Source organism: Nansenia antarctica, assembly GCF_963989245.1.
Source record: "Nansenia antarctica genome assembly, chromosome: 8".
Lineage (NCBI taxonomy): Eukaryota > Metazoa > Chordata > Actinopteri > Argentiniformes > Microstomatidae > Nansenia > Nansenia antarctica.
In genome coordinates, this window is record NC_137678.1 from 52,093,314 (window position 1) to 52,120,813 (window position 27,500).

General features: G+C 44.6%; 1 protein-coding gene and 1 pseudogene across 2 annotated transcripts in view; both read left to right on the forward strand.

Moving 5' to 3' along the window:
* The window catches only part of LOC308164384 (UDP-N-acetylglucosamine transferase subunit ALG13-like), a 47,886-nt pseudogene extending 30,099 nt beyond the window's left edge, over window positions 1–17,787 (forward strand). Inside the window, exons 19-27 of the transcript in view lie at window positions 18–89; window positions 295–460; window positions 839–860; window positions 970–1,089; window positions 9,721–9,819; window positions 10,252–10,302; window positions 10,523–10,585; window positions 11,646–11,779; window positions 16,798–17,787. The product of the transcript in view is annotated as a UDP-N-acetylglucosamine transferase subunit ALG13-like (transcript). The remainder of the gene's footprint in view (window positions 1–17; window positions 90–294; window positions 461–838; window positions 861–969; window positions 1,090–9,720; window positions 9,820–10,251; window positions 10,303–10,522; window positions 10,586–11,645; window positions 11,780–16,797) is intronic.
* A 2,165-nt stretch (window positions 17,788–19,952) lies between these two features.
* Window positions 19,953–24,061, forward strand: LOC308164385 (transcription factor Spi-C-like; the record flags this gene model as incomplete). Its single annotated transcript, XM_080538488.1, has 5 exons — window positions 19,953–19,967; window positions 22,173–22,269; window positions 22,566–22,687; window positions 23,057–23,159; window positions 23,586–24,061. The coding sequence occupies 5 exons, from the start codon at window positions 19,953–19,955 to the stop codon at window positions 24,059–24,061; spliced, it is 813 nt and encodes a 270-aa protein (XP_080394614.1).
* Between the last annotated feature and the right edge of the window lie 3,439 nt (window positions 24,062–27,500).

The window sequence follows — 27,500 nt, forward strand, 5'->3', positions numbered from 1 at the left end:
GTCTGGTTGTTCTGCAGACCATCCAGGAGGAAGGCTCTCGCGCAGGCTCGCCACAAGAGGGTGTTGCCACATACAGCTACTCTCAACAGGTACACACACACACACACACACACACACCTTAAAACGAAGAGTACCACTTACCCTGAACACCAAACAATTTCCTGTGGTGACGTGTGTACTTCCTGTGTGTGCTGTGCTACTTCCTGTGATGACGTGTGTACTTCCTGTGTGTCCTGTGCTACTTCCTGTGATGACGTGTGTACTTCCTGTGTGTCCTGTGCTACTTCCTGTCAGGTGGTGGTGAAGGCGGCGGTCCTCTCCTCCTCCCAGGCCGTCAACACGGCGCCCGCCGCCATCTTCACCTCCAACTCCTCCTCCTCCTCCTCCTCCTCCCAGACCCCCGCCCCCCCCCCCGGCCCCCACACACGCCCAGGGGGCGCCCCTGCCCCCCCACACCCTGGCCAGACCAGGTACACACACACACACACACCCTGGCCAGACCAGGTACACACACACACACACACACACACACACACTGGCCAGACCAGGTACCCCCCCCCCCACACACACACACACACACACAAACACACACAGACCAGGTACCCTGTGTGTGTGTGTGTGTGTGTGTGTGTCTCTGTCAAGTGGACACAAATATCTGACGATTCAAATCGATGAGATGAAACATTTAATTGCGGTACTCTTTTTAACCAGCAGAGGGCGCAATCTACTTTTGACTTCGCTTTCGTTCTTATAAAGAAAAGAAATATGCAGTCATACCCTACCTCCGAAATAAAAAGGGATTCTTTAAGAAAATACAGTTTTATAGTTTTTGTCTTAGAGACAAATAACAATCTTTTTCAGTCATAATTTGTTAGCAATCTCATTTTGTTAAAAATAAATCTCGAGTATCGTATCGTGAGTTGAGTGCATCGTTCCATCCCTACTGATGTTGTTGTTGTTGTGGTCCAGTGGTTTCCATGGCGCTCCCTCCTCCCTCGCCCTGGTTTGTGAACGAGATGGGGGAGGCGGTCAGCGCGGTCCCGCCCCCCTCCTACTCCTACGACCCCAACGGCAGCGACCTGCCCCGAGGTCAGAGGTCACTGGGGGGGGGGGGGGGGGGGTGATGGTCCTGTGTGTGTCTGTTACTGTGTCTGAATGTGTGTCTGTCTGTTACTGTGTGTGTATGTCTGTTACTGTGTCTGAATGTGTGTGTCTGTGTTACTGTGTCTGAATGTGTGTGTGTGTGTGTCTGTGTGTGTATGTCTGTTACTGTGTCTGAATGTGTCTGTTACTGTGTCTGAATGTGTGTGTGTGTGTTTGTGTTACTGTGTCTGAATGTGTGTGTCTGTGTGTGTCTGTGTTACTGTGTCTGAATGTGTGTGTTACTGTGTCTGAGTGTGTGTTACTGTGTCTGAATGTGTGTGTTACTGTGTCTGAATGTGTGTGTTACTGTGTCTGAATGTGTGTGTCTGTGTTACTGTGTCTGAATGTGTGTGTCTGTGTTACTGTGTCTGAATGTGTGTGTTACTGTGTCTGAATGTGTGTGTTACTGTGTCTGAATGTGTGCGTTACTGTGTCTGAATGTGTGTGTCTGTGTTACTGTGTCTGAATGTGTGTGTCTGTGTTACTGTGTCTGAATGTGTGTGTCTGTGTTACTGTGTCTGAATGTGTGTGTTACTGTGTCTGAATGTGTGTGTCTGTGTTACTGTGTCTGAATGTGTGTGTTACTGTGTCTGAATGTGTCTGTTACTGTGTCTGAATGTATGTGTGTGTCTGAATGTGTCTGAATGTGTGTGTCTGTTACTGTGTCTGAATGTGTGTGTTACTGTGTCTGAATGTGTGTCTGTTACTGTGTCTGAATGTGTGTGTCTGTGTTACTGTGTCTGAATGTGTGTGTTACTGTGTCTGAATGTGTGTGTCTGTGTTACTGTGTCTGAATGTGTGTGTTACTGTGTCTGAATGTGTCTGTTACTGTGTCTGAATGTATGTGTGTGTCTGAATGTGTCTGAATGTGTGTGTCTGTTACTGTGTCTGAGTGTGTGTGTGTCTGTGTGTGTTACTGTGTCTGAATGTGTGTGTGTGTCTGAATGTGTGTGTTACTGTGTCTGAATGTGTGTCTGTTACTGTGTCTGAATGTATGTGTGTGTCTGAATGTGTCTGAATGTGTGTGTCTGTTACTGTGTCTGAGTGTGTGTGTGTCTGTGTGTGTTACTGTGTCTGAATGTGTGTGTGTCTGAATGTGTGTGTTACTGTGTCTGAATGTGTGTCTGTTACTGTGTCTGAATGTGTGTCTGTTACTGTGTCTGAATGTGTGTGTGTGTGTGTGTGTGAATGTGTGTGTCTGTGTTACTGTGTCTGAATGTGTGTGTGTATCTGAATGCGTGTGTCTGTGTTACTGTGTCTGAATGTATGTGTGTGTGTTACTGTGTCTGAATGTGTGTGTCTGTTACTGTGTCTGAATGTGTGTGTTACTGTGTCTGAATGTGTGCGTCTGTTACTGTGTCTGAATGTGTGTGTTACTGTGTCTGAATGTGTGCGTCTGTTACTGTGTCTGAGTGTGTGTGTTACTGTGTCTGAATGTGTGTGTTACTGTGTCTGAGTGTGTCTGTTACTGTGTCTGAATGTGTGTGTTACTGTGTCTGAACGTGTGTGTTACTGTGTCTGAATGTGTCTGTTACTGTGTCTGAATGTGTCTGTTACTGTGTCTGAATGTGTCTGTTACTGTGTCTGAATGTGTGTGTTACTGTGTCTGAATGTGTGTGTTACTGTGTCTGTTACTGTGTCTGAATGTGTGTGTTACTGTGTCTGTTACTGTGTCTGAATGTGTGTGTTACTGTGTCTGTTACTGTGTCTGAATGTGTGTGTTACTGTGTCTGAACGTGTGTGTTACTGTGTCTGAATGTGTCTGTTACTGTGTCTGAATGTGTCTGTTACTGTGTCTGAATGTGTCTGTTACTGTGTCTGAATGTGTGTGTTACTGTGTCTGTTACTGTGTCTGAATGTGTGTGTTACTGTGTCTGAATGTGTGTGTTACTGTGTCTGAATGTGTGTGTTACTTTGTCTGAATGTGTCTGTGTTACTGTGTGTTCGCGCGTGCGTGTGTGTGTGCGTGTGCTTGCGCGCGTGTGTGCGTGTGTGTGCGTGTGCGCGTGCGTGCGCGCGCGTACGTGCGCGTGTGTGTGCGCGCGTGTGTGTGCGTGTGCGCGTGTGTGTGTGTGCGCGCATGTGTTTGTGCGCGTGCGTGCGCGTACGTGCGCGTGAGTGCGCGCGCGTGTGTGTGTGCGCGCGTGTATGTGCGTGTGCGCGTGTGCGTGAGTGTGCGTGTGCACGTGTGCGCGTGTGTGTGTTTGCGCGTGTGCGCGTGCGTGCGCGTACGTGCGCGAGTGTGTGTGCACGTGCGTGTGCGCGTGCGTGTGTGCGCGCGCGTGTGTGTGCGTGTGTGGTTGTTGTGCCCACTTTGACTTAAGCTCCGCCCACTTTGACTTAAGCTCCGCCCACTTTGACACAAGCTCCGCCCACTTTGACTTAAGCTCCGCCCACTTTGACTTAAGCTCCGCCCACTTTTACACAAGCTCTGCCCACTTTGACGTAAGCTCCGCCCACTTTGACACAAGCTCCGCCCACTTTGACACAAGCTCCGCCCACTTTGACTTAAGCTCCGCCCACTTTTACACAAGCTCCGCCCACTTTTACACAAGCTCCGCCCACTTTGACTTAAGCTCCGCCCACTTTGACTCAAGCTCCGCCCACTTTGACGTAAGCTCCGCCCACTTAGACAAAGCTCCGCCCACTTAGACTTAAGCCACTCCCACTTAGACACAAGCTCCGCCCACTCTGACACAAGCTCCGCCCACTCAGACACAAGCTCCGCCCACTTTGACTTAAGCCACGCCCACTTTGGGGGCACGTGCACCTGCGTATGCCCGGGAAACGCCGCACTTTTTATAGTTTGATAAGGACTACTTGTCTTTTTTTTTTAATCTGACTTTTTTTTTTTCCCCCATTGGCTTTTATGATCGTGAGATCACGCTGATTCCGAAAAGGTATATCGTTAGCATTGAACGGTGAGCTCGTGGCTAATTTGCAGGAAACTCGTTAACGGAGAGACCGTTTGAGCTAGCGCCTCGAAACTCGGGCCACGTGACCGGACCCCTGTGACGCTTCATCGTGGAGATTTTTGGGTGCCTGGGACTTTTTCTTCTTCTCCTTCTTCTTCAAGTCCCAGGGCATAGAGAGAGTGAGCTGCACAAGCTCCGCCCACTTTGACACAAGCTCCGCCCACTTTTACACAAGCTCCGCCCACGTTGACTTAAGCTCCGCTCACTTTGACACAAGCTCCGCCCACTTTAGGGACAACCAATCCAGACAACCAAGTATGCCCTCAGGTCCAGGGGTCAGACAGCAATACAGATGTTCAGGAGAGAGGATGTCAAGTTCTCAAAGGTAGACAAGGTCCTATGCAGGAAGAAACTAGCCACTGGAGGACACTCCCAGACCATGTGCATGTAGGTGCCATAGGCCTTGTTAGCGCACAAGGTGCAAGTAGGGTGTGTGTTGATTTTCATCAAGAAAAGTTTCTTGGGTGTCAGGTAAACTCTATGTATGAAGTTGTAATGGATTTGCTGGTGGTCAGGATTTCTAGATGCTAACAGTATGTTGGACCAGACCTTATCCCAATCAAAGGCTGAATCTAGTTCTGGGATGTGGGCCCTCCATATAGTATCCAAAGCCAGGGGTGTTTAGAAAGCGTAAGCGTAAGCGTGTTTAGAACTAAAAGGATAGAGATTAGAAACCAGGCCACTAGAGCCATCAGTGCTGTAAAGGACTTTGTGCAATGGATGTGGTGTGAGAGGAGTTTGCAGAGAGACTCCACTGGCTTTCAGAGCAGCTCTCAATTGTAAATAAAAGAAAAAAGAAGAACATGGCAAACCAAATTTTATGCATAGCTCTTGAAAAGTAAGTAAACCCTCATTTCCGTAGATGTCTCCCAGTGTTTGGACACCTTTCTCTTTCCATCAAGAGAACTGAATAGGATGGCCACCAATCAGCAGTCTGGCATTATTAAACAATGGAGAGCAAGGATTCCATGCAAAGGGGCAACCACTCAGTTTCTCTACTGCCCTCCATGTCGAAATCAGTTGGGACACTATGGGACCAAATTTCCGGCGACAGTGAGTGATGGGAATGTTCGAGTACAGAAGCTCTTGGAGTGAGTGAGGACGCACCAGACTCTCCTCCAGGGCCCGCCATGACACCAAAGCCTCAGGTTGTATCCAATTTAACAGAGGTCTAAGTGTAAAGGCCCAGTAATAGTGTTTAAAATTTGGAAGGGAGAGAACGCCGTCTGTCCTGTCTCGCTGCATTGTAGAGAACTTAATACGCGGTCGTTTGCCTCGCCATAGACATTTTGTTACAGCCGTTTTTAGCTTACTCCAGTACTGAGTTGGTGGAGGGAGAGGTAGCATTGAGCTAAAAAAAAATACTCTGGGTAAAATGTTCATCTTAACTATTGAAACTCGGCTGCGAAGTGAATTAGGCAGTGAGGACCATCTATTCAGATCAAGTATGATTTTGTCTAATGTGTTACCATAGTTGTGTTTAGCTATTGTAAGAGTTGAAGGGAAAATCTCTATCCCCAAGTATGTAAAATTATTGACAACTGGAATGGATAGAGGGGCATGGGCATTGGTTATTGCTTGATTCAAAGGTAGCAGAGCAGATTTCTGCCAGTTTATTTTGAGGCCAGATAGTTTACCGTATTGCCCGAGAATAGATAGAATTTGTGGGATGCATTGTATGGCATTATCCGTATAGACTAATATATCATCGGCATATAAAGAGATGTGATGATGTGTTCCATTGATAGAGATCGGAGATAGCATGGGTGACTGACGGATGGTGCTCGCCAACGGCTCAAGAGAGAGCACAAAGAGCAGTGGGCTCAATGGGCAGCCCTGCCTGGAGCCTCTAGATATAGGGAAGAGGGGGAGCAGTTCTTGCCTGTAATTACCATAGCTGATGGATTAGTGTATAACACCTTAATCATATCAATAAAAGGGGTACCGAAGCCCATTGCTCCTAGGACTGCCCATAAAAAGGGCCATTCTAAGCGATCGAATGAATGAATGAATGAATGGACTTTATTGTCATTGCTACAGTACAGGTACCAAACAACGAAATTTAGGAGGGGTGGCTCCCCTGGTGTTAGGAAAAGGGGGAAAAAAACACTTTTTAAAAAAAATCACAAGAAGGGAAGGAGCTGGTTTACATAAATAAAGGCTATGTACACAATCCACTGTACTATACTGTACAGATAGACGACTAGGGTTGTCATATTGCACAATAGTATTGTTTCACGTTATTTAAAGTGTCACAGTTTGCAGGCTTGAAATGTACATGTTTGTGCCTCAGCACTACACCTGATTTTTTCAGTCCAGCAGCTGCCATACAATCCGTCCAGACTGTCCAGGGCCCAGAACTTAGGTCTTTGCTGTGTTTAGGGCCTGGACGGCCCTGTGGTAGAAGCTGTTCTTCAGTCTGTTAGTCTTAGCGGCCTTCATTGCATCAAGCGAAAGGACAGCAGTTGGAGTAAGTACATTTTGGGCACCATCTATGATATGTAGGAGCCTTCTTACATTATCTGAGGCTAATCTGGATTTAATAAAACCCGTCTGATCGCAATGGACTAGTTTCATCATGTGACCCTGAAGGCGCCGCGCCAGCACCTTGGCGTAAAGTTTATGATCCGCATTCAGGAGGGACAAGGGCCTGTAATTGGCACATTCTGCTGGGTCTTTGTCTTTTTTAAGCAGCAAGGATATTAGAGCAGTGTTAACATCTCTTGAGAAAGAGCCTTCTTTAACTGAATGCAATATCATCTCTGTGAGCAGAGGGCTAAGCAAGGACCAAAAAGTAAGGTAGAACTCTGGTGGAATGCCATCTGGACCTGGCGATTTGCCCTTGCACATATCTGACGCTGCTTCCATCAATTCATCTTGTGTAATAGATGCATTTAAACTTTCAGTTTCACTGTCAGTGATGTGCTTCATATGGACATTAGACAGAAAGCTTTCACATGCAGCTTTATCAAAGCCATTCTCTGAGCTGTACAGCTGCTTGTAAAAAGAGACAAAAGCTGCATTTATGCTCTTGGGATCGGTCAGAACAGTGCCATCTATGGATTTAACGCTGAAAATGTCAGCAAAATGTTCATTAGCTCGAAGTCTCATAGCTAGCAGGTGGCTGGGTCTGGCAGAGTGAAAGTAGTAATTCTGCCTTGTCTTGTGCATGAGAAATTCAGAGCGGCGTCTTAAAAGGGAGTTAATTTCTTTTTTAATTAATACTTTTTCTAAAGCAGCAGCATCGCTATAGCAGCATTGTAGAGTCGCATCCAGAGCAGCATATTTCATGTCAAGCGCTTCTAGTTTAGCTGTACGTTCCTTTTTTGGGGTTGATGCATATAGGGTGGTATTACTTCTAATAAAGCCCTTCACTGCCTCCCACAAAATTCTCGGGTCAGATACCGAGTTCTTATTGAACCCTAAAAACTCATTTAAGTTGTTCTCAAATTGAGATTTGTATGTTTCATCACGCAAGAGCGAGGAATTGAATGGCCATCTGGGGGCTCTGGCAGGTTGAACCCTTATGAAAACCGAACAGCATATAGGTTTGTGATCGGACCATGTAACTGGTATATAAAAAGCGTTTTGAACATTTTGGAATAAGTCTTTAGACGCGAATAGAAAATCTATCCTTGAGAAGGATCTATGTCTTCCCGAGAAAAAAGAATAATCTTTTATGGAAGGGTTCACCAGGCGCCAGATGTCAGCCATGCCAGTGTGGGCTGCCCACTGGCGTAAAGCATCAGAGGCGAGACGTTGGTCCCTGCTCTGAGTTTCGCCTGTTCTATCAATGTTGTTATCCCAAACCGCATTGAAATCCGCCCCCAGGACCAGGCGAAAGCCCGCCAGGTCTAAGATGGTTTTGGTTAAAAGGTCATAAAAACCAGGGTCAAAGTTGTTCGGGGCGTAAGCCGAGATCGATAGTTGTATCATTGTTGTATAATTGTTCAGAATCGAAAGAACCAATGCTATTGCTTTCTGACAAAGTGGTGTTCTGCATGGGCCTGCCAGATGCGGCCTGCCAGATGCGACAGTCGTATATAGTTACAATTTGGACATTACAATACCATGGTCATAACTTTTCACAAACTTCATTAACGAAGTAAATACACACATTTGTGTATCTTTGTTGTTGTTGTTTTTTTGTGGTCTCTTTTCTTGTCTCTTGTCTCTTTTCTCTCTCTTCTCTTCTTCGCCGTTATCAATAGGTATTGTGGTATTGATCTTTTTATACATGACATGCAATGCATTATGGTATAGTTCACGCTACCAAACCCGTGCCGATGCCAGTCTGCGCTGTAGCTGTAGTTACATTTTGCGTGTCAAACATGGAAATATGTCAATGCGTGGCTGTCATGCACAAATCAGCTTGTAACGTTAGACACACAGCACATCGGCATAATAACGTTTTGTTGTTGTTGTGCTTGTTATAAAGAAAAGGTCTATAATGCATTTAAATGAATGATACAACCCATTAATAATATTACATAATAACAACTGATTGCGGGTGCCGCTACATGGAAATAGGTAAAAATGTGCATGTACAAGTCAGCCGAACGTTTGACAGATACAGTAACTTTACATATGTGTACCATCATCCGCTGTCAAACGCCACAGGTAATAATTGATTTATGATTGTACATCTCTGAAATGCTCGACTGTCATGCAGCGTTGCGTTACTGTAACGTTAGACACAGCACCGACATAAAAGCGTTTTTTTGGGTTATGCTTGTTATAAATAAAAGGTCTAATGCATTTTAATGACATTAAACTAAGACAATAATTTTTCAAATCTTTATTAATAAGTAATTACAGAGAAAGTAAAATGACATTTCCGCATTGAATAGAGCGACATAAGATTTCTGTAGATGATTCGCAATGCATCCTGGAATCAAGGGGTAGCGTACCCCTATCGCTTCGAAGCTAGTCTGGTCCTGGAATCGCTCGAAACGAAGTCATAGTTAGCCCTCGAAATGAAGCCATGGCTCGATGAAATATGAATTGGGATAGCCCTCCCCCTAAACGTGAAAGCGCCAATCGAGCCATAGGGGTGAAAACGAAGGGCTAGGGGTGAATTGGGATTGGCCCTTAGGCTACGTTCACACGGCAGGTCTTGATGCTCAATTCCGATTTTTTTTTACACAGATCCGATTTCTTTGTTTGACATTACTTTTAAAATGTGACCTATATTTGACCTACATTGACTCCCGTGTGAACATTCCACGGCCCTGAACAGACCCGCAGGCGCAGAAGGACAATAACAATGACGTCAGGACGTCACGCGCAGCGCACTGTTTACGGAAGTAACCATGGATAACATGATAACGTTACAACCGGTTTCATTTTCAAGTTTTTGTGCAGCGGAAGCCGGCAAAGATATGAGCAAGTGGTCAAAAGAAGAAGGGTGAGGAAAAAGAGAGCCAAATGCTTAGCTATGGCTTTTTGTAGAGCACTCGCTCCTATACCGCCAAGGAACCGGCGCAGAATGATGATGATTGTCTCTCTGTCGCTCTAGAGTGACGTAAAAGTCGTATCAAACGCGACATGATAGTTCAGATTTAAATGTTTGTTTTGTAACACACCTACCTGTTGTCCCCAGGCGAGCCCGGTCTGCAGGGACCCCCAGGTGAGACCGGAGAGAAAGGAGACCCTGGAGTGGATGGCATCCCTGGGTCGTCAGGAGAGAGAGGAGACCCCGGTCAGTGGTGGATGCATTAGCCATGAGGGGGGGTGGTGGGTGCAATGGCTGATATTAACATATTGATGAATCCATCAGTCAATCCATTAACCAATCCAGATGTTTAGATAGGAGAACACAATCAAACACCGACAGCCAAGTAACAGTTAGATCCCAGGGATTAACAGGTGAAGCGTCTTGAGTCATATACTGGTCTCTGAGTCTGCCCCTCTCCCTGTCCTCCCCTCTGTTACTCCCCTGTCTCTCCCCCTGTCCCTCTCTCTGTCCCTCCCCCTGTCTCTCCCCCTGTCCATCTCTCTGTCCCTCTCCCCACGACTGGTGGATTGATGATTCACTTGCTTCGTCAAATGTATTGATTGTAAGTCGCTTTGGAATAAGGCGTCTGCTAAATGCCAAAAATGTAATGTAAATGTCTCCCTGTCTCCTCTACAGGGTTACCCGGCAGGGGCATGCCAGGAACTCCAGGGACGTTTGGCGGTAAAGGTGAGAGAAAACCTCTGTCTGAGTTGGTCAGTCTCAGTCAAGATCAGTGGAACATTGTGTCTCATACCCTTTCTCTCTCTCCCCCATCTCTCCCCCTCTCTCTCTCCCTCCCTCTCCCCCCCTCTCTCTCTCCCCCTCTCTCTCATCTCCACATCTCTCCCTCCCCCCCTCTCTCTCCCTCTCTCCCCTTCCCCCTCCCCCTCTCCCCCTCTCCCCCCAGGTGATAAGGGCAGTCCTGGTTTCCCTGGTACTCCCGGTATGTCAGGTATCCCAGGGGTCAAGGGTGACAAGGGTCTCGCAGGGCACCAGGGCGGCCAGGGCCACCAGGGGGAGAGAGGCCTCCCCGGACCCTCCATGGACGGACCCAAAGGAGACACAGGAGGGCAGGGAGAGACTGGAGAGACAGGTGGGCCACACACACACACACACGCACATGCACACGCACACGCACACGCACACACATATAGACACGCATGCGCATGCACACACACGCACACACACACACACACACATATAGACACGCATGCGCACGCACACAGACACACACATAGACACATAGACACGCACACACACCAATGCGCACACGCACGCACGCACACACACACACACACACATACACATACATATATACACACACATAGACACACACACACACACATAGACCACGTGTCGAGGTGTCCTTGGGCAAGTCACTGAACCCCAACCCCAAATTGCTCCCAATGAGCGGACCGGCACCTTGCATGGTAGCTTGCCGTGTGAATGTGTGTGTGAATGTGTGTGTGAATGTGTATGTGAATGTGTATGTGAATGGGTGAATGAGAAGCCATTGTAAAGTGCTTTGGAATAAGATAAGGCATAGCTATATAAGTGCAGTCCGTTAGTTAGGATGATATACGTCCCTCTCTTCCTGCTCTTATCCCTCCATTCTCCTCCTCCTCCTCCTCTCCTCCTCCTCCTCTCCTCCTCTCCTCCTCCTCCTCCTCCTCTCCTCCTCCTCCTCCTCCTCTCCTCCTCCTCTCCTCCTCCTCCTTTCCTCCTCCTCTCCTTCTCCTCTCCTCCTCCTCCTCCTCCTCCTCCTCCTCTCCTCCTCCTCCTCTCCTCTTCTCCTCCTCCTCTCCTCCTCCTCCTCCTCCTCCTCTCCTCTCCTCCTCCTCCTCCTCCTCCTCCTCTCCTCCTCCTCCTCTCCTCTTCTCCTCCTCCTCCTCCTCCTCCTCTCCTCTTCTCCTCCTCTCCTCCTCCTCCTCTCCTCTCCTCCTCCTCCTCCTCCTCCTCTCCTCCTCTCCTCTTCTCCTCCTCCTCCTCTTCTCCTCCTCCTCCTCCTCCTCCTCCTCCTCTCTCCTCAGGATCCACGGGTGCTCCAGGACCCGCCGGTGTCCCAGGCAACCCAGGAGGCCAGGGGGACAAGGGAGACCAGGGCTTCGCCGGACGCCAGGGGGAGTCTGGGTTCACGGGCGAGAGAGGATTCCCTGGAGCTTCTGTAAGTCCAGGGTATCCGCGGTGTCTTGAAAAGTATTAAAAGTTGATAAATCAATTTTGGGAAAATCAAGACCCTTAATAAGTATTAAAAAGTCTAATCACGATTTTATGAAGTCTTGAATTGTGTAGGTATTCTTCTGAAATAGACTCTATGATAGTGGTCTTGTCTATTGCAAACTAAAACTGTTAAGTTAAAGGTGTCACTGATGTAAACGGTTACAGCTCCAAGTGGCGGTGAGGTCTGGAAAGATATTGACAAGGTCTTTAAAAAGTCTTCGAAAGGTATTGAAATTACCCTCAAGATTCCTGTATATACCCTGTTATAACTCGAACCCTGTATATAGATATAGCTTATAGATATATATAGATTATTTTGTTAGTTTTTAACTTATTATGTTTTTAGGTTGTTTTGTTTTTAACTTATTATGATTTTACGGTTGTTGTTTTTTTCTCTCTGTAGCACTCTGAGTCTGAGATTCTTTTTGAATTAAAAGTGCAATACAAATAAAATGCGTTTATTATTATTATAGATATATAAATATACATATACAGTTGTCCTATCCACTGTTCGATGTTCCTATGATAATATTGTATTTGAATATATATATATATATATATATATATATATATATATATATATATATATATATATATATATATATATATATATATATACAATACAATACAACAAATACAATATTATCAAAGGAAAATCGAACAGTGGATATGACAATATAGGACAACTGTATAGGCTTATGAGTCATTGGCATCAGGGATAAACTCTCTTGCCAGCAGAGAGTGCTAGAGCTTAAATGTTTTCCATGACAGCTTGTAGTAGTTTCCACCCAGTCTCAGGGAATCATGTGACTGTCTGTCACTTGGAACTTAATCAGAATACTATGGCAACAGTGCGTGAGCTTAGAATGATAAGGTTCTATCTCCGTTTAGGGTGGTTCAGAGACATTTTTTACATTCCATTATGTATTGTGAGATGGAACCTTTGTATTTTATTAATTACTAACTCAAAAATGTCAACATTTTAAAAAGAACACCACACAGGTGTTAATAAACACCTAATGGATCAGATTATGTAAAAAAAAAAAACTCAATTTTGACCAAAAATGGAGATAGAACCGTATAATTCTAACATCACGAGTGTACCAAAACTAACCTTATTATTATGTCTGAGGTGACTGGCTGGTACAGTGTATAGTAATCCCTGCCCAGGGCGAGACAATAGATACAAGTTAGCTGAGTCTTCTGCTCTTACTAGTGAAGACTGGTGAATAGTTCAGCGACCAAGAGTGATTTCATAGCAGCCTCTCACAAACAGAATCTTTATTTTTTCCACCATAAACATATATCAACACACTCAAGCAAGTGTTATGTCATAGCTTGCAAAGAGAGAGAGAGAGAGAGAGAGAGAGAGAGAGAGGGGGGGGGGGGGGGGGGTTGGAGATCAAGGGAGGAGGAGAAGGAGAGAGAGAGAGGTGGGGCAGGGATCAAGGGAGGAGGAGGAGAGGGAGAGAGGGGGGGGGGGGCAGGGATCAAGGGAGGAGGAGAAGGAGAGAGAGAGAGGTGGGGCAGGGATCAAGGGAGGAGGAGAAGGAGAGAGAGAGAGGTGGGGCAGGGATCAAGGGAGGAGGAGAAGGAGAGAGAGAGAGGTGGGGGGGGCAGGGATCAAGGGAGGAGGAGAAGGAGAGAGAGCGTGAGTGAGAGAGAGGGAAGGGATCAAGGGAGGGGAAGAGGGAGGGAGAGAGAGAGAGAGAGGGGGGGGGGGGGGCCTCTGCTCTGTGCAGCAGTAAGTTTTCCATTGCCAGCTCCAGTGTGTCTTGTATGTCAGCCTCTCCGTCGCTGTGTCCCTGACTCCATGTCGAGGTGCACGTCTCTCACTCAGCTTACACATCTGTTTCTCTCGCCTGACAGCTCTCGCTCTCTCCACGCTTCACAGGAAGGAGCCAGGTAGGAAATATTTTTTATTCTGCTCATGGAAATGGAAAGTAGCCTTTCCTAAAAAAAGAACCTAACCTAACCCACTGCCGGCATAGGAGGAGATCTTGTTGTTTAAAGAGGAGTTGGTCAACAATTCTGGATAATGGGGAACGGCAACTTAGATACTGTATGTATCTAACATATGAACATCTAATCTATATGTATCTAACTTCATGAAAGCTCCTGTGTTTTAACCGAGAGGGTCAATTATCTGACATCATGGAACCTGTTGTTGTTGTTGTTGTTGTTGTTGTTATGAAGGGCAAACATGGAACCCTGTTAACCACCTGCCCGTAAAGACAGGTCTGTTGCTAGAGCAGTGGTTAGGTCATGTTGTCATTTATAGGGTACTTAAGAGTGAGTTCATTAAATCATTAAATCGACTCAGAAAGGATTATTGTAGTTGTGGTGTCCACTTGTTGTTGTCCACTTATCATAAGTCTTTCCATGTGTAGGCTATGCATGCGTGTGTGCATGCGAGTGTGTGTGTGTGTGTGTGTGTGTGTGTGTGTGTGTGTGTGCGTGTTAGGGATGAATGTTTGCTAAAGCAATCACTTGGTGACTGTGACAAGGGACCCTCAGGATTTGTCATTGGACGTGGTTCACTTCCTGTGTCTGACATTCAGACTGACCTTCCCCTTCCCCTGTGTATCTGACGTCACCGTCATACATTGACACTCATACCGGCGTGAGCAAATTAAGAGGACTATTACACTCCACATACTGGAGGGATTGTTTACCTTGGCTTTGACCCTGTCGAACGTCAAAAGCGTGTCATTGAGAGGATCAATGGGAATCCTGTTACTCAATCAGGGGACGAGGAAAAGGTCAATGCAGCTTTTGAACACGTAAGAAACCTGTCAGATAAAACAAATCATCTGCCTTTGCTGGTGTGGATGTTGTTGCCATGGTGGTGTTCTCACATTGTGTGCCGAAGTGCCTCGCAATACACATCAGCGCTCTAAAACAACACAGTCCCCCCAAGGCATGGTACACTTGTCACATGAGAGCATGGCCAATCACTGACTGAATCGCTCGCAAGTCGATGGCTATGTCACATATTCTATGGCCTTCACCTCTAGGCTGCTAACTAGGGAGGCCATTGTGGGAAGGGTTTGTCTTAAGGATTTTCTTGTTTTAAAGCAGCGGTCCAATCAAATTGTACGTCAGCAGCCTCTCCCGCAGCTCATGGGCAAAATACCAGATCTGAGAATATGGATACGAGTGATACTAAATCAGACAAGAGTCTTACAGTGCTGTGACATGACCTAGTGGGTACTTGATGGGGAGAAATCATAAAGCATTTAACACATGTGTTGCAGCTGTCAGCCCTGGAGCCAGGGTGGGGTGGGGGGGGGGGGTTGGTGTGCTAGATAAAAGTTATGATCTTGACTGGAATTCCAAGTATGAACAGATTTGCATTGTTTTCCAAAAGGTGAATTGTGGTCTATGAGGATAATAGCAAATCTATTTGAAGGACAACTCGTGAGCTTAGAATGATAAGGTTCTATCTCCGTTTAGGGTAGTTCAGAGATATTGAGCGTCAAAGTTTTTACATTCCATTATGTTTTGTGAGATAGAACTTTTGTATTTTATTAATTACTAACTATTTTTTTTTTTTTTTTTTAAATAACACCACACAGGCATTAATAAACACCTAATGTATCAGATTATGTAAAAAAACTCAATTTAGATAGAACCTTATAATTCTAACGTCACGCTCTGACGGTGGTGGGATTACATGTAAAAAACAGCCCACACGCATGCTTGGGGATTATTCAGTGACACTCAATGATTGACATTGACCTGAAGACAGGGATTGATGTAAATAACATACAGTACAAGCTTTTCTTTTTTACCAACTCAGTGGCCTTGCGGTTAGACTGTCCGCCCTGAGATTGGGAGGTTGTGAGTTCGATCCCTTGCTGAGTCATACCAAAGACTATAAAAATGGTACCCGATGCCTCCCTGCTTGGCACTCAGCATTAAGGGTTGGATTGTGGGTAAGACCCTGCGACATACCAGCGTCATGTCCAGGGGGGTGGTACTTGTACATCAAGCCGCCTCACGCTACGGAAACAGGAGATAGGCTCCTGCCCTATGGGCCATAAGACTCAAGAACCATCGGTTCACAAGGGTACTTACTTACAAGAACATTTATTTCCCGGAAAAGATTGAAAAAAGATGAAGATGACTGGCCTTACACACTTCAGGCACAGAGCACATGATATTTGATACTACAGTTTTTCTTAGTACTGTGGAAGAATGTTTGCTCTGGGTGGTGGTGTGGGGTGTTGGAGGTTACGGTGGTGGTGTGTGTGTAGGGGGGGTTACTGTCATTTCTAAAAGCTGTGTGTGAGTTGGATCTCTTGGATAAATGTCACTGCTCTTTGTAAAGCTGGTCCTCTGTGTTGCTAAGAGCATAGACACGCTGGGCAGAGGCCGAAGTCTCCTCCCCACTGCTAATATTCCAACATCTAACATCACTTCCTTTCTATTTCCTCTCCTCATGACCAAGTGTGACGTCATCTGAAATCTTTGAAATAGCTTCCGCTCTTGGGTGACAGATGGAGACGTATATAGGGCCTATACATAGCCAGATATGTGGGGACAAGGCTATACATAGACAAGAATGCAGCAACACGGAACAGAGAGTGCAGCTTTTTCCACTCAGAACGTTATAGCGTCACGGAAGGAGCTAATCAGAAACATAATATGTCTATATATCGGTTCATATTCCAGGAACCACAGATATGAAATTCTAGATCATAAAAATCACATAACCGCAAATACTGTACTCGATCCACCTCTCTGTAGTTGCTTGGTTGTTGGAATGACTGGATATTACGGTCGTTTTTTTTTACAATTTATTTTTTTACTGTGTACAGTATAACCCTACAGTATGCTATGCTTTTCATTTTGCTGATTCATTGTCTGTTCTCTTTCTCTCTCTCTCTCTCTCTCTCTCTCTCTCTATCTCTCTCTCTCTCTCTCTCTCTCTCTATCTCTCTCTCTCTCTCTCTCTAGTACACAGTCTTCAGTCTGGAGGGGAACAGGCCAGTTGTGTCCAGAGGGGAGGACAGTGGTGAAGTTAGTACCCTGTCTGGAGACCAGAAGACGGAATGGCTAAGCCCGGCCATCCTCCCCCTGAGCCAGGCCGAGAGTGGCGGGTCAGCCCCCTGGCAGACGGAGAGCCTCCTGGCTGAGTCCTGGTCCACCATGGGAGACCTGGACCCAGAGGACACCAAGAGCCTGGACAGCGGCGACGAGGCGGTCCTGACCGAGGAGCGCAGCGAGAACCACTCCTCCATCTCAGACATGGTCCACTTCGAGCGAGAGGAGGTGGAGATGCAGATGCTGGAGGAGGCGGACATTGAAGTGGACAAGGGGACCCGTGGGGACGAGGAGGAGGAGGAGGAGGAAGAGGACACCAGTGTGCTGAGTGTGCTGGGAGGGGAGAGTGAGGAGGAGCTCGGTGACGAGCTGAGCGCCGCCCAGGCGCTACCTGAAGCCGAGCGAGGCCGCCAAGCCCCAGAGACTACGGACCTCCTGATGTCAGCGGAGGAGGACCCTTTCGTCCGGTCGATGCCTGTTAGAGTGATGCATTTTGTTCCGCGTATCGCCCTGCCAGTTTTAAAGCTGGAGCCTCCCTCTGCCGCCTCTACTCCCGTCCCCTCGGCCCTCACGCTCGCTGAGATAACAGAGAACCTAAACTCCATGCAGGAGCAGCTTTACCCTCCCCCAGTATTAGCACCACATGCGCAACAGCAGCCCCCAGCGGAGAGCCAAAGCGACGACCATTCCAAGTCCTCTGTCCTGCTTCCGGCTGTGGAGGAGCCTCCCATGGCGGTGTCAGAAGTGGTCCCTGAGAAGACAGAGCCTGAGCCTAAGCCTAAGCCTGAGCCCTCTTCGAAACACAATCCATCCGGGCTACCTCGGCTGCTGTGTGGGAGCGCCGCCCTGGTGGCCATTGTTGGGGTGGCAGCTTATTGGGCTGTAGCCTACTGCAAAAAGTAGCAAAGCTCCAACCTAAGAGCCCCAAGCCCCCCCCCAACACCATATAACCCACATCTTTTTAATTTATTCCAAACTATTCCACCCCTTCTACTAAATACTGGATTTTACTGTATAGTATATACTGTTCTTTGTATGTGTAATGAACATTGGTTAGATTTTTCATTATCCTTGTACTACCTCAGTACACATCAGAGCTTTTTTTTTTCCAGAGATTTTTGAAGAGGTTGATGGCAAGGTCTTTTTGTTTCTCTGTAGATTCTTAAAAGTAAACCAGAATTGTAAATGACACAAATGAAGTGGCAATTTTAAAAATTTTAAAGTATCTGGAAAATCGTACCTTGGTTGTTGGTTGTTTATTTTTGTGTCTCTTCCTCATTATGTTAACACACGCACGCACGCACGCACGCACGCACGCACACACACACACAGTTAATGTGGTTTATTTCCATGAGTGAGCATGCTTCTAGATTGAACCATTCAGTTCACTTTGAGCAGCGGAGGATTTGCTCTGAGGTTAGGTCTGGTGGATTTCTAGGGTGGTGGAAAAACTGTCCAGAAACTGATAGCTATGCTGCCTTCAACATCAACTAATTTATTGCCCTGCACTCCCACCTGTTGGTCTGCAATAACATAGCCAGCTAACCACCACTGTCATCAACTCTACCCATTCATCTACCGACTCCGTACATGTCTCAGTGTATTCTACATTCAGGATGGAATTTAAATTGTTTTACATTTTAGATTTCAACCTCCATTATTTTTTTCCATCAGTGTATGTGTGGAAAAGATATCTTTGAACTATATTTCCCAACCGTATTCATATGCACTCCTAAAGATAGTTTGGTATATTAGTGGACATTACTGACAACACTTGGACATCATTGAACAAGGTGTGATTCCACTTGACCACAACCCAGTGGCCCTGTGGAGAACTAAGACAGTTTGACATTTTACATGACTGATTTCAACGGAGGAACAAGAAGATGCCAGATGACTGTGATGTTTTCAGCATTCTTTTGTCTGTGCAGTAGGCCTACCTGTGGTTACATCTAATATAAAGTCATCTTGAAGGATTGAAATGAAGAAGTCAACTTAATATGCAATGCACCCTCCAAATGTGCATACACATGAGGTAAATATGTCCCTATGGTAAATGATCATTTGAGATGACATGGTTGACTGGGAAAATTAAAGTAATATTTAGGCAATGTTCTTGAATCATTGGAGGCATACATTCATACGTTCATACATTCATACGTTCATACATTCATACGTTCATACATTCCAGTTAGAAAGCAAAAGAGAAATCAAAGTGGAAATTTCCCCTCAACAGATGAATAGGCTCAGATTTCAATGTACAGTAAATAATAATTATGTGTATTTGTGATCAATATCTACAAATGCAAATCAGTGGTGATGCACATGCTGGTACCTGATAAATAAATGTATTCTGGCATCAAACTTGGTTGTGTTAGAGGTAGTTTCTCTCAACAGAACGAAAATAGTAACCTATGATGGAAGACGGCCAAAGAAAGTCAACCTATTATCTGAATCGTGCAAAATGTACAGTATGGTCATTGTTTCTGCTGCTCATAAAAGCCTTTGCCACCTGACCATAACATGATCTCATTGAGATTTTACAACTCTGTGGCCTGACAAACGTTTTCCACTGATAGGCTAATCTGTATGAGTGGCTTGGGTACTTCTTGATTTTCACTGAGTGCCAGTAAATAAAGAAGTAAACTAGGCGTCAAAGCGTGTTGCGGTTACACAGCCTTTTCCACGTGATGGTGGTACAAACAGAGCTTATGAATAGAGGGTGCAAAGAAGGGGAAGGAAAGTGCTTCTTTGTTTGGAGAGATAAAGGGCCCTAATGCCTGCTTCACCAGAGAATGTAAACACCTCAACACAGCCACCACGTTCAGACTGACACGCACACCCACACACACCCCCTGTGTTCCAATACTTTGTCGACATCGGTATCCTGTCATAGCTTGCTGCAAGCGTTGTAGATTTTGTACAATATGTGTATTTTGCACCTACTCTCAGAGTTAGGATGTTAAAGTATGTATAACTACAGTATGATCACGATGTTGGCCCAAATAAAGGTTTGTGGTTTTTGATTTAATAGGTGCATTTGACAGAAATTTGACAATTGTTATGTCATGAATGGAGAGAAGGTAAAATAGTGTGAAAGGTGAAGTAGGTTCCTTTCCTTCAATAAATCCTACCATTTTATCAGTATGCATACAGACAGGAAGAACCACACACACACACACACACACACACGCACACACACACACACACACACGCACACACACACACACACACACAGACGTACACGCACGCATGCACACACAAACGTGTGCACATACACACACGCACACAAGCTCAAGACATGCTTGCATCATTTTCTTTTTATGCAACATTAGTTACTTATCAGTCATGCTGTAACTTAACCTTAATGTCCATAATCTTTCCATCTTACCATCCACCCACGATCACCACTGCATTCACACTCAGTACACCTGAAAGGGGAACTTCAGGAGTCAGTCAGTTGATATTTAAAACTCTTGTCGTCCCCATGTAATACATTGACTTCTCAAAAATACCATGTTTATCTGGAGAGGGAGGAGCTGGCTAGGTGGACAAGACACCTACAATACATGTCCGTAACAATGGTCACCATCAAACATGAACGTTTACTTGCAACATTTCTCAAATAACTCAGGTATTTTGAACTCAGGTACTCAGAACACGGGTATTCTAGGTCTAAAGTCACAGACATACTGCTCAGAACCTACTAAACTTCACCATTGCATATTTGCCAGGTACTGTGTGCCTCTGACCTTTGACCTTGTGAAAGCTTATAGTTAGAATGTCCATACCATATAATGTGGCGATACTGTTCTTAAAATGACAATGTCATAACAGACAGTTAGTGAGTGTGAAAAGGTTCAATTTAATCTGCTCTCATCAACGTCACAAACCCTTCATCTATCTGATGACATGAACAAGTATTTCATGTAAAAATTAGATTAAAACAAATATGGACATTGAATGAACAAAATTGGTGCTCAAATGAACTGTGGTTGGTGCTTCAGCAGTCCCTAGTGGCTTAGAGGTTTACAACATATACAGCCCTTTACTTAAGTATGGTGCTCAACATTGACATGCTTTTTAATGAGCTATTGTAACCTAGGCTCATTTTCACCTCCTTCATAGTGACACAGCAGGCCTACAGTAAGTGATATCATAGTAATGTCGGGATGTACAAGGATAACTTTGTGAATCAGACCAGGACCACATCTACAGATAAGACACTTTGCAACACTTTTAATTTATTTGGATACAATAGGGACCGTTCCCAACGGTACCAACACACGGACATGTGGAATGCTCCTATGTACAGTAGATGTATATGTGATCTGGCCTTGTTATGATAGATAAGGCTAAAACCCACTTATCAACATATACATGACCTGTATGCAATGCACCCTCCAAATGTGCATACACATAAGGTCGATATATCCCTTTGGTAAATGATCCTTTGAGATGACATGGTTGACTGGGAAGATTAAAGTAATATTCAGGCAATGTTCTTGAATCACTGGAGGCAGACATTCCAATTAGAAAGCAAAACAAGCACACAAAAGACAAATCAAAGTGGAAATTTCCCCTCAACAGTTGAATAGGCTCAGATTTCAACTTACAGTAAATGTCTATGTTTATATAAATGTCTGTGTTTATTGAAGAGTTCTTATAATCATTATGTGTATTTGTGATCAATATCTACAAATGCAAATCGGAATGAAAGTAAATGATATTCCTGAATGTGAGGTGACAAAAGAGGTACTTGTTTGACATGGATTGTGATCTCATAACAAAATGAAAGAGTGATTGTGGGAGGTATCTGATCTCTTCTTCCAAAAAGAGAAGTATTCCTCAACATAGGCTGTCCTGTGAGGACTTGACGTTGACACATTTAAATCGACCAACCTCTTTATTCCAACGACTTTATTAGCTTAGCCGGACGGTGAAAGTTTTGCTATATATACCTGTCCAAATACTGAACACCTGCACCCACTGTTCCTAGCTCCAGACACAGACACTAGTAGCTTCCGCAGAAGTTTACGCTCAAACATAATATGGTGAGTCATGAATATTAGATATATTTTTCTGGTTATGTGGGAAATATAGATGGTTTTGTTTCCATTTTGTCTTTTTTATTTATTTATTTTTTAAATAATTAAATTACATTTGTGTATATATATCAACATTTGTTTTATTTGGGAACAAATAGTATATTGTGCAATATACAATATACCATTCTCTCTGATGAATGTGGTAAATATGTTGGTTTTCTCATTGTGACTAACTCCTAGGGCTCCTTGGATAACGACATCAACCAGCACTTCGTGGATGCAATTGATGTGATTAAACGGCATTGTGACAACCCATACTATGAACAACCCATAATAGGTATAGCAACATTCCAACACCTATTTTAATATTAATAATTAATAGACTTCACTCAGGAACACGGGAAGCACACACCACAAATGTTACACATTAGCTTTGTAGGCACACACATGATTGTTGAAAATAATAATATATATATTTTTGTAACTTAAATATTCAAATAATATGTTTTTATTGGGTGATTTTGTAGTATAAATGTGTTTTTGGAGGGAGGGGCAGTATATTTAGTGTATATTTGTTCATGACTTAGATTTCATGTCAGTGATTAATAATAGTATCTGTCCCCTTGTCTTCAGAGTATAAGTACTATGAGACTTTAGGTAACCAACAGGCTCCTACGCGACAGAGCCTCAACTGCTACTCCCTCACACACCCCTCTGACGTTCCCAGCAGCATATACGACTGGAACGAGACGCCTGTAAGTACACAGAGCAAGCAACTGTTTCGCTATTTCGTGACGTTAGAATTATTGACATTTTTGTCAAAATTTAGTTTTTTACTAAATCTGATCCATTAGGTGTTTATTAATGTCTGTGTGGTGTTATTTTTAGTTAGTAATTAATCAAATACAAAGGTTCCATCTCACAGAACATAATGGAATGTAAAAACTTTGACGCTCAATATCTTTGAACTCCCCTAAACGGAGATAGAACCGTATCATTCTAAGCTCACGATTTGCTCTAATCTGCTGTACCTGAGACTGAGTGAGTACAGTATTGTGAGAGTGAAGTGAAATAAAAGTGTGTGATGTGAATCACCTGACCTCCGACCTCTCTCCTCTGGCCAGTCGTCGTGGCCCCATGTCGTCCCTGACGTGTCTCTGGGTCCCTCTGTGACCGTGGAGTCTCCCCAGTTCTCCTCCATCCTAACCCTGCAGAGGAACGGAAAAGGTGAGCAGGCATTGGCCGTCAGTGCTGACAATACGTGACGTTAGAATTATAAGGTTCTATCTCCATTTTTGGTCAAAATTGAGTTTTTTGCATAATCTGATCCATTAGGTGTTTGTTAATGCCTGTGTGGTGTTATTTTTAAAATGTTGACATTTTTTAGTTAGTAATTAATAAAATACAAAGGTTCCATCTCACAAAACATAATGGAATGTAAAAACTTTGACGCTCAATATCTCTGAACTGCCCTAAACGGAGATAGAACCTTATCATTCTAAGCTCACGAATATTCTGTACATGTAAGAATGTTTGACGTACAACATACTGTACATGTAAGAATGTATGACGTACAACATACTGTACATGTAAGAGAGTCATTGAATGCCGTTTAAAAAACAAATTCTAATCCAAACCTCTTGATGTTGTCAGGTCGCAAAAAGCTGCGTCTTTATGAGTACCTGTACGAGGCTCTGGGCGATCCCAACATGGTGGACTCCATCCAGTGGACCGACCGCGCCAGTGGCACCTTCCACTTCATCTCCAAGAACAAGGAGAAGCTGGCTGAGTGCTGGGGCCAGCGCAAGGGCAACCGCAAGACCATGACCTATCAGAAGATGGCCCGGGCCCTGCGCAACTACAGCCGCACCGGCGAGATCGTCAAAGTACGCCGCAAACTCACCTACCAGTTCAACCCAGTGATCATCCAGAGGCTCGGCACCACCCACATCCCTGGGCACACCTCTGCCCGAGAGGTGCTCCTCCACCAGCAGCAGCACGGTCCGACTGAACCGGGCTACTATGGCTCTGTGGCACCAGAGTGGCACAGCTGGTATGGACATTATCCTCTCCCAGCAGACTGTGATCTGGCCACCAGCCTCACGCCATCCAGTGTTACCAAGTTGTGATCCCAGATACAGTTTCATGGAAAAATGGTCTATAGTAAAAATCCTACTACACCTTCTATCTATGTACTCTATTTTTGAGTCTGGCGTGAGCTTAGAATGATAAGGTTCTATCTCAGTTTAGAATGATAAGGTTCTATCTCCGTTTAGGGCAGTTCAGAGATATTGAGCGTCAAAGTTTTTACATTCCATTATGTTTTGTGAGATGGAACCTTTGTATTTTATGAAAACACCACACAGGCATTAATAAACACCTAATGGATCAGATTATGTAAAAAACAAAAATTTGACAAAATAACCTTATAATTCTAACGTCACGTAGTGGCTACCACAATGGCTTGTCCATAGTCATTGTTTTTCTACCAAAACTGTTGAGGAAGGACATATATTTGGCTTGTGTAAATATTGAAAATATGAATGTTCATAGATCTTTTTTTTCCTATGAGAACTATTTGCCAGTTTTGCTTTGTACTTAAATGTAAATATATTAATACGACGTTGGTTTTAAATGTTAACACGAATGAACAAATGTATCACCTGTATTTCTGCAAAACATATTTCAATAAATTACTTACCAAATACTTTTGTTAAACTGTCGAGTGTTCTTGTGGGATACAGACAATGAATCCTTCAACTCAACATTGACTCTGCATCAACATCGCTATAGTGGTATTGCCTCTCACCTAGGCCTGGTTAAATGAATAAATTAATGAATTAAACAACTTCCCTGTCCAGAAAATAAATAAAAAACCATGCACTTTTATGTATTTCCATCGGTTCAATAAGCCAAATATCGCTGGTAGTAAAATGACAGGACAATGTCTACTCCTAAGTTATATCTCTCTCACAACACAAACCCTGAAATACATGAACAAAGGTTATACTATGTCTATGCCCAAAAGGCAAACACGGTGTGTATTTCCCAGAGAGAGAGTTTGGAGTGTAGTGGCCCATCATGCCCTTATCTTGCCCAGCGGGGAGGATGTGGTCAGTACTGGGAGACTGCGCTGCTCTGCTGCTGGGGTTTGTGGAGTGGTGGTCATTGTTTCTGTGCTGTGGTGGGGGTTCACTGGGTCGGTTGTGGTTGGTGGTGGAGGCCGGGCGATAAGCAGTCCAACTGGCTCTCATATCAGGGGGCCATAATAAAAGACTGAGCGTTTCAGTGCCACTATGCATTTGCATTTCCGAGAGCTTTGTGAAATACTTGCAATAAGGACTTGGAACTGAGGACCACTATATTGACAGTCAGTGATGGTAAATATGGGACCCCTTTTAAACAAAATGGACACCTGTGCTCATCAAAGCACATTCATTGACACAGAATTATCCTTTAAGGAAAAAATAAATGACTGATCTATCCACTATCTTTCTCAGAATTCTTTCCAAGACGACCAGACAGACCTGGAGGTGATTCTGGAGTTTCTCGAGGAGTACTACCAACAGAACGCTGGAGAAGACAGCAGGGGAAAAGGTTGGTGTTATTTATCGATCATCCTTATTATATTGATAACTTGACTTCTATGTATTTCTACATTTTTACGGGCCACCGTTTGTGTTTTCCATTGCCTACCACCAGGGTCTATGGAGGAACATGTGGGTGAAATGTATTGGAGCTATGAACAACCTGTAAGCATGATGTCATAATGACCTTCTTGCAATGAGTAAAGTTTAAAGAAGTCAAAAGCGGCACACTGATTAATTAATCAGTTGCTCTGTTTTCTCACCCAAGGGTGAGGAACATACCTTCCAGGCAATGTCACTAGTACAACATGGCCACTCAACACTGGACCAAAACCAAAACAATGCAAAACTGTCGCCAACACAACACACTAGTGGACCTGCTGCTGAGAGAGGTGAGTTCTCCTTTTGTGGGTTAATGGATACTGTCACAGGAGCCGCTGCTGCCCTCAGGGAACAATGCCTGGAGAGCAAGAGACGTGCCCTTTACTGTAAAAACACAATGAAGCCATTCAGACCCCAGCCGCTATCTCTGCAGGTTTTACATATCAGATTACCAAAATGTTTACTTTGCTATCGCTGCCATCTGCACCGCCAGCATCATCTCACACAGACATCATTTTTTTAGTGTTTATGTTTATTGCAAATTGTGTGGGGGGAAACTCCGCCCTAACCCTAATCTGCTAACCAACATCACTACTTACAGGTAGAAAAAAGGTGCGTCTGTTTCACTTCCTGTTTGAGATGCTGGAGGATCCTGGCATGGCCCACTGTGTCTCCTGGGTGCCGACCACCGCAACAACAGCCAATGGGGTGTTCTGCTTCTCCTCCAGGAATAAAGACCAGGTGGCAGCGCTCTGGGGGCAGAGGAAAGGCAACAAGAGGCCCATGACCTACCAGAAGATGTCTCGGGCCCTTAGGAACTATGGCCGGTCTGGAGAAATCTTCAAGGTGAAGAAGAAGCTCACCTACCAGTTCAGCCACGCCACGCTGAGTGCCCTGAAGAAGTGCTGTGGAAACCCTGTAGAGGGTTCACACATGTAAACATTTGTATTGTAAACAATCTAATCAGATTATTATGCTATTATTATTCAGACTGTTAGTTGTTCCTAATGTAGTTGTTCCTAGTGTGTGTGTGTGTGTGTGTGTGTGTATGTGTGTGTGTGTGTGTGTGTGTGTGTGTGTGTGTGTGTGTGTGTGTGTACCAACCACTACTTGGTACGATAACCAGCTTTGGGTACAAGTGCAAATTCAGCATACTTGTATTTGGAAGTCTGGGCCATGTATATAAATGCACCATGAGGGGTCTGAGAATTGCTGCAATGACTAAAAGAAAGGCCAAACAGGTTGCCAAATTTTGCTCTGTCTCAGCTATTATTGGCAGCTTGGCCGTGTGGAGAAGGAGGTGTTATGTGTACCCTTAAGTGTTCAGTGCTGCTTAGCCCCGAAATATTTGATTCCCTGTTTGTATAATATAATTTGTGGAACCAAATAAAGTATTCAAATGTGTGTGTGCGTGTGCGTGTGTGTGTGTGTGAGAGAGAGAGAGAGAGGTGTGTGTGTGTGTGTGTGTGTGTGTGTGTGTGTGTGTGTGTGTGTGTGTGTGTGTGTGTGTGTGAGAGAGAGAGAGAGCAAGAGAGAGATTTTCTTCCTTGATAACACAATGTTACAACGCCAGGGATAAAACCTGGAGAATTTATCAATTATTAATAAAGTGACTGTTGTTATCATGAACCGAGGCATTCTATCACTTGATTGAATCTGAAGTGTTGGTTTCGTTCATTTGCATGACGACTAGAGCTTTCCAAACCGCGTGCAGGCCGCGTCAGACATTTTGCCCGCCCTACTTCAGGTCAAATCTCCGTGAGACTTGGCGTTCCTTCTTTAGTTTCTTTTCAAAACATTCTCTGTCCGAAATAAGAACGTAAACAACGATAATTAACGACCAATTAACTACGTCAAGGAGCGATGTCATTGCGTAAGT